We start from the raw sequence: 6,719 nt of genomic DNA on the forward strand, positions 1-6,719 counted from the left end.
ATGTAAATGAGGAAGAGATTTGTCCCTACGAAGAGGAAGTCACTATAGAGCACTGAGGAAACAACAGTTTGCTGAGTTCAGAGAGCAAATACCAGCTCTAAGAGGCAGAAGTTCTGTCTATTTCACCAGGAGGTGAAATGCTGCTTTTGCCACTTCTGTTGCTAGCAGATCTCATCCCAGGTGGTGACAACGAGCACAAACACGAACAAGGTAAGAGTAACTCTGGGTGTGGGAGGTCTGGATGAAAGCATGCTGTGCATACCCCTGAGGGTCTGGGCCAGCTGCACTCAAGCCCTCTTGTATTTTGGAGGCTGAGGATGGAGCCAGAGGAGCTGGCACAGGCAAATGTTTCTACTATTTTGCTATTCAAACTCTATTTCTTTTATTTTTTTTTCTGTATCTTTCTGGGTTTTTTCTCCCAACCCCCATTCCTTGCTGCTTTCTCTCTCTCTCTCTCTCTCTCTCTCTCTCTCTCCATATATATATATATATATATATATATATATATATAGATAGATATATAGATATATAGATATATAGATATATATAGATATATATAGATATATATAGATAGATAGATATAGATATAGATATAGATATAGATATAGATATAGATATAGATATAGATATAGATATAGATATAGATATAGATATAGATATAGATATAGATATAGATATAGATATAGATATCTTTTCACTTTTCCTATTCTTCCACTACTAACAGCTTTCCAGGGGCCGACCTCTTTCCATATCATCCAGATATCATCATTTGTCAACAGCACCTGTGCACAACATCACGGCTCAGGCTGGCTGGATGATTTGCAGATTCATGGCTGGAATAGTGACTCAGGCACTGCCATTTTCCTGAAGCCTTGGTCCAAGGGAAACTTCAGCGATGCAGAGCTGACTGAGGTGGTGGAAGCATTCCATGTCTATTTCATCGAATTCACTCCGGTAGTACAGAATCATTTCAGTGAATATGACTTGACATGTGAGTGGAGTCCTCTGATCTGGGGAGATTACCAGTGATTGATCAATCTTTCTCTCTCTCTCTCTCTGTCAGTTCATGCTGCTGCACCACAGGGTCTTTCTCTCCTCTTTCCCAGTTAATCCAACTGTGTACACACATCTCTAGAGCAGTCTTCCTCTTAGACTCCATACCTCCACAAGGTATTTCAGATTCTTCCTGCTTCTTGCAAGCTTGTCTGATAAAGAACCCCTTTCATTTGTGCATAAATTTTCCCTCTTAAACCCCAAGCAAGAAGCTCTCACTTTTTCTACCCTGTCCTTGAGTGAACTGAAGTGTGACTTTTCAGTCCATCTCCTACGAATTTCCTGCCTGCTCCTCCTCTCAATGTAATTCTCCCATTCATCCTGGAATGTGTACTTCCTCCTGACTTCATCACCCTGCTCCTCACATTACCTTCTTCTTCCTTCTCACCCACTGCACTTTTTCCACCACTTATGATATGTATACTTTACCCCTGTTCTCTTCTATGGAAAGGTCTTTGAATAGCCTTGACTCGGTTTCTCAGTAGGTTAGAGTGCTATCCTAGTATGTTAAGTTTTCAGGTTCAATTTCTAATCAAGGCATATATTGAAGCCTCAACCAATGTGTGCTTGTATGGGTGGAAAATAATCAATGTTTCTCTCTTTCTCTCTGTCTTTCTCCCTCCCCCATCTGTCTGTTAAATCAATCAATCAATCAATAAAAATTTTTAAAAAAGCATTCTCTGAATATAGTCATACACTTGACAGTGACGACATGTTCTGAGAAATACATTGTTAGACAATTATTGTTGTGTAATTATCACAGACTACACTTAGACATATCTAGATAGGATAGCATACCACACACCTAGGCTATATGGTACATATTTTGCATCAAGGCTAATATACTATACAGAACATTACTGTACAAAAAAATATGTATCATTAAATCAAACAGAAGAGTAAATTATGGTATCAAGTGATGCAGTAAACACAAGAGGTATAAGGCTATATTGTTGGTATAACACGACATACTTTTACAACAAACTTTTTTTGTAAGTAGGAAGCATGCCTTCTAAAATAAAAATTAAAAATATAATAAATACTAAACTAGTCACATTATTATCATTATCAAGTATTATGTCCTGTACATGTTGCATTGTTATTCTCTTATACAACTGGCTGCACAGTGGTTTTTTAACCCAGCATCTCCACAAACACATGAGCAACGCTTTATTCTGTTAACAATGGACATGATGTCAGTAAGCAATGGGAATTTTTAAGCTTCATTACAATCTATGGGATTACCCTCTTGTACATAGTTTATTATTCACTGAAAAGTCATTATGTGGCATGTGATGGTAGTGGATTGTTTTGGCTTCTTTCACATTCAAACATTTCTGCTCACCCAAATCAAAAGAGTAGGTTCTTTCTCCATCCCTTTTCTCCTTGTTGGCTTTTAAATATCTTTTTCTCTTTTTTCTTCTATCCAGATCCCTTTGAGTTTCAGGTTATAGGCGGCTGTGAGCTGCATTCTGGTGAAACCACTGTAAGCTCCTTGAGGGCAGCATTGGGAGGAGTGAATTTAATGAACTTCCAGAATGATTCGTGTGTGCCTGCTGCAGAGGGCGGCAGCAGAGGACAAAGGTTCTGTGCAATTCTCTCTGAATACCAAGGTCTCTCTAGTATTATACAGAAACTCCTCTCAAACACCTGCCCTCGATTTCTCTTGGGTGTTCTCGATGCAGGGAAGGCGGAACTGCAGAGACAAGGTTAGTCCTGTTCTCTCTCCAAGACTTTTCTATTTCACTTTCCACCACTTCTTTAAATTCTAAGGGAGGAGTTCTCTAAGAGATAGAATTTAATCAATAAATTATTTTGATTCCAATGTAGTAGGAGGGGTCACTTTCCAAACTTATATGTTTTTCAGTCCCTATGCTCTTGATTAGAGTCATATTGTGACACTGTCCTGCTCCTTTCTGCCCCAGTGAAGCCCGAGGCCTGGCTTTCCAGTGGCCCCCCTCCTTTACCTGGTCATCTGCTGCTGGTGTGCCACGTCTCAGGATTTTACCCCAAACCTGTACAGGTGATGTGGATGAGGGGTGAGCAAGAGCTTCCAGTAACGCATCAAGGTGACATCTTGCCCAATGCTGATGGGACATGGTACCTCCGAATAACTCTGGACGTTATGGCTGGGGAGGAGGCTAATCTGAATTGCCGAGTAAAGCACAGCAGCCTGGGAGGCCAGGACATCGTCCTCCACTGGGGTGAGAAAGAACTGTCCCTGGCTGGAAATGGAAGGAGATGGTCCACAAACATGGAGGGAAGGGCTGGCTAAATGGTGAGACTTAGTGAGTGTGACAGAGAAACAAGGAGGGAGGGAGAGAGAAAAAGAAAGAGGTATGAAAAACAAGAGAGAGAGAGATGAACTAAAGCACCAATTTTCAACTAGTGTAGCACAAGATTTTTTAAAAAACACAGTCCTTGACTATTTAGTCAGGGGTGCTGACCTCTTTTTTTCTTAGTTTGTCATATTTTAAAAAATGATATCAGCCAACTCAGTGATATCTGTCTGGTATAAATGGATCAAAATTTTATCTGTTTTTTTATCAGATCAGCATAAAATATATTTTTTGGTGTGTCACAGAATTATAATAATTAGTGTGTGTCATTAGATAAAAAAGGTTGAAAATCACTCACCTAAGATATAAAGAAGGTAAGAATCACAAACATATTAATTGGTTGAAATGGCACAAGAATAAATGATAGAAGACAGATGAGGACTCTTGTGTTAGAAAATCTGAGAGGGGATGTTGGATACACCCTTCAATCAAAAGCTGGTGAGTGATGGAGCTGACAATCAGGTGAGCAAAAGGCCAAGAGGCTCAGGAATGGGGTTTGCAGTGACATCTATGTGTCTTCTCCCAATTGTCAGGACATCCTACCTCCATGACGATGATAATTTTGGCAATAATATTGCCCACCTTCATTCTTTTGATATGTCTTACATTATGGTACTTGAGGCGAAGGTAAGTTTTTAAAAATTTTTCTTTTCTGTTCACTTCCCACTCTTTTATACTACTTTTACTTATTTACATCACTTCAGCCAAAATCTTACTTTCATTTATTTTTTAATTTATTAGGTTGACATGGTTCACCAAACCATACAGGTTTCAAGTGTACAGCTCAATATACCACGATCTGCACTCTGCATCCTGCTCCCTCTCCCCAGCTCAGTCTCTCTGCCCCTCTCCACTCCCTCCACCCCCTTTCCCTCTGACTACTGCCACTCTGTTGTCTGTATCCATGTGTTATCTGTTTATGTTTTGGGCTAATCGCTTTACCTTCTTTGATCCAGTTCCCTCTTCCCCTGTCCCTCTGACAGCTGTCCATCTGCTCCCTGTGTCCCTGCCTCTGCACTTTCCCCCACTTCCCACCTATTTTATGTAAATCTGTGTTTTAATTGTGGTAAAGTATACATGACATGAAAGTTGTTATCTTAGTCATTTTTAAATGCATATCTTAATAGTATTATTTACATTTCCATTTTGTGTAGTTAATCTCTAGTACTCTTTTCATCTAGAAAAACTAAAGTTGTATACCCATTAAAAACATCTTGTCATTTCCTAGTCTTCTAGGCCTGGACAACCAACATTCCACTTTCTGCCTATATTAATTTGACTGTTCTACATACCTCATGTCAGTGGGATCATTTCTATTTTTATGAATGTATTATTTTATTTAGTATAATGTATTTATGGTTCAGCTATGTTGTAGCATGTGTCAGAATTTATTTTCTTTTTAAGGAAGACTGAATAATATTCTATTGTATTTATATAACCTGTTTGTTTATCTGTTCACCTGGCAATGCATATCAGGGTTGATTCCATCTTTTGGTCATTATGAATAATTCTGCTATGAAATAGGTGTACTAATATATCTTATGTAGACCTAAAACTACTTGTGTTCTTAACAGGTCATATCAGAAAATCTAGTGAGATTTCATCATGTCTCCTTGTCCATTTGGAATAAGTACCCAGAAGACCAGAAGCTCAAGTTGTCAGCCCAGGAGGCATTGTAATCGTACTGAATAAAATAATTATCATAGTTGATCAACTCAGAGTTTTCATTGGTTGTGAGATATATTATAATTTACACAGTAGCATAAAAAGAATTAAGAATGATAAGATGGTATCAATAGTGGACTCCACCCAGATTTCATAGATGTAAGATGTGAGAAAGAATATATCTTATAATAGATAAAATAAAGTACAAATGGTCTCAGATTGACATTATTTCTATTTTATAATGCTGTGAAAGCAATACATATTTAGTAGAAATGGTACTTGCATTTTGATTTTTTTCCTTATCTACCCACTTGGAGTCATGAGATCATGAGGATAAACCACTAATATTCTACTGTGTGTTTATTGTGTTAGATGATATTACCCATATGTAGGCTAATGTGTTTTGAGCATGTTTAAGGTACATGAACTTAGTTATGCTATGCAGTAGGCTACTTACATTAAATGCTTTTTTTTCCTATTTTTCTTTTCTTTTTTTTATTTCTTTTCTTTTTTTTTTTTGTAGCAAGAGAGAGAGATAGACAGGGACTGACAGACTGGAAGGGAGAGAGATGAGAAACATCAACTTGTAGTTGAGGCACCTTAGTTGCTCATTGATTGATTTCTCATATGTACTTTGACTAGGGGGCTCCAGCTGAGACTGTGATCTCTTTCTCAAGCCATCGACCTTGGGCTCAAGCTGGTAACCTTTAGGTCAAGCCTGTGACCATGGGATCGTGTGTATGATGCTTTGCTCAAGCCAGTGACCTGGTACTCAAGCTGGTGAGCTTGAATTCAAGTCAGATGAAACTGTGCTCAAGCTGGTGACCTTGGGGTTTCAAATCTAGGTCTTCAGCATCCCAGGCTGATGCTCTATCCACTGTGCCACCACTTGGTCAGGCGCATTAAATTTTTTTTTGACATACAATATTTTCAATTTACAATGGATTTTTTGACAAGTTTCTACATGGTAGGGTCAAGGAACATCTGTATACATTTTAATGTTGACATATCTTTGTCTTCCTGTTTCAAAACATTTATTATGCTTGTACTGAAATAACATTTGTCAAAGTAAGCTAACTAAAATTATACTGGAATAATTGTGTTTTTAGAGATAATGATCATTTTTAATGTAATTTCTCTGTCACTATCTAGACAACTTTCTAACTCTCACGGCCCATTTGTGATGATTCTTCCTCCTTCCCTAGTAGTACAATGGAAATACCTTCCTTTGTCTGGTGTCATGTAGAGATCCACTTAACTCCGTGTTCTTAACATTGCAGTGACTTTTTTTTTCTTTTGTACTTATAAGTCCCTTGAGTGAAAGCTTGCTCTAGATTGATCCCTGGCTTGATCATTAACTTGAATATGTATTGGTTCAGTAAAATGATCTGAGTTGATATAGCTTCCATGTTAAATGGTTTCCTCAAAATTGCTTCCTTCCTCCTTTTATTCTTTATATTTGATATTCTACATTTCCCTCTTAATAAAATATTTCTTAAAAGGCAAATATATGTATATATACCATGTTCTCCTCTTTTATGTCCTGAACCCCTTTGGAAAAACACCCTCATGCCCATACTATAACTAGAGTTTACCTACAAAGATTAATCTGAATAGAATCCCGCTCCTCACTTCTTAGTGATAATGAATGAGAGGTAGGAT

The 6,719-nt window shown here is 38.0% G+C and overlaps 1 protein-coding gene across 2 annotated transcripts; it reads left to right on the top strand.

Moving 5' to 3' along the window:
* The first annotated feature begins 48 nt into the window (after positions 1–48).
* On the top strand, positions 49–5,535 carry LOC136397864 (T-cell surface glycoprotein CD1b-2-like). Of its 2 annotated transcripts, XM_066372353.1 has the most exons (6): positions 49–210; positions 725–991; positions 2,484–2,762; positions 2,979–3,257; positions 3,926–4,019; positions 4,967–5,535. In XM_066372353.1, the coding sequence occupies exons 1-6, from the start codon at positions 138–140 to the stop codon at positions 4,983–4,985; spliced, it is 1,011 nt and encodes a 336-aa protein (XP_066228450.1). In that variant the 5' UTR covers positions 49–137; the 3' UTR covers positions 4,986–5,535. The 2 variants fall into 2 exon arrangements, with proteins under 2 accessions (XP_066228450.1, XP_066228451.1); XM_066372354.1 differs by lacking the exon at positions 725–991.
* The last annotated feature ends 1,184 nt before the right edge of the window (positions 5,536–6,719 follow it).

This window comes from Saccopteryx leptura, chromosome 3 (genome assembly GCF_036850995.1).
Source record: "Saccopteryx leptura isolate mSacLep1 chromosome 3, mSacLep1_pri_phased_curated, whole genome shotgun sequence".
Classification (NCBI taxonomy): domain Eukaryota; kingdom Metazoa; phylum Chordata; class Mammalia; order Chiroptera; family Emballonuridae; genus Saccopteryx; species Saccopteryx leptura.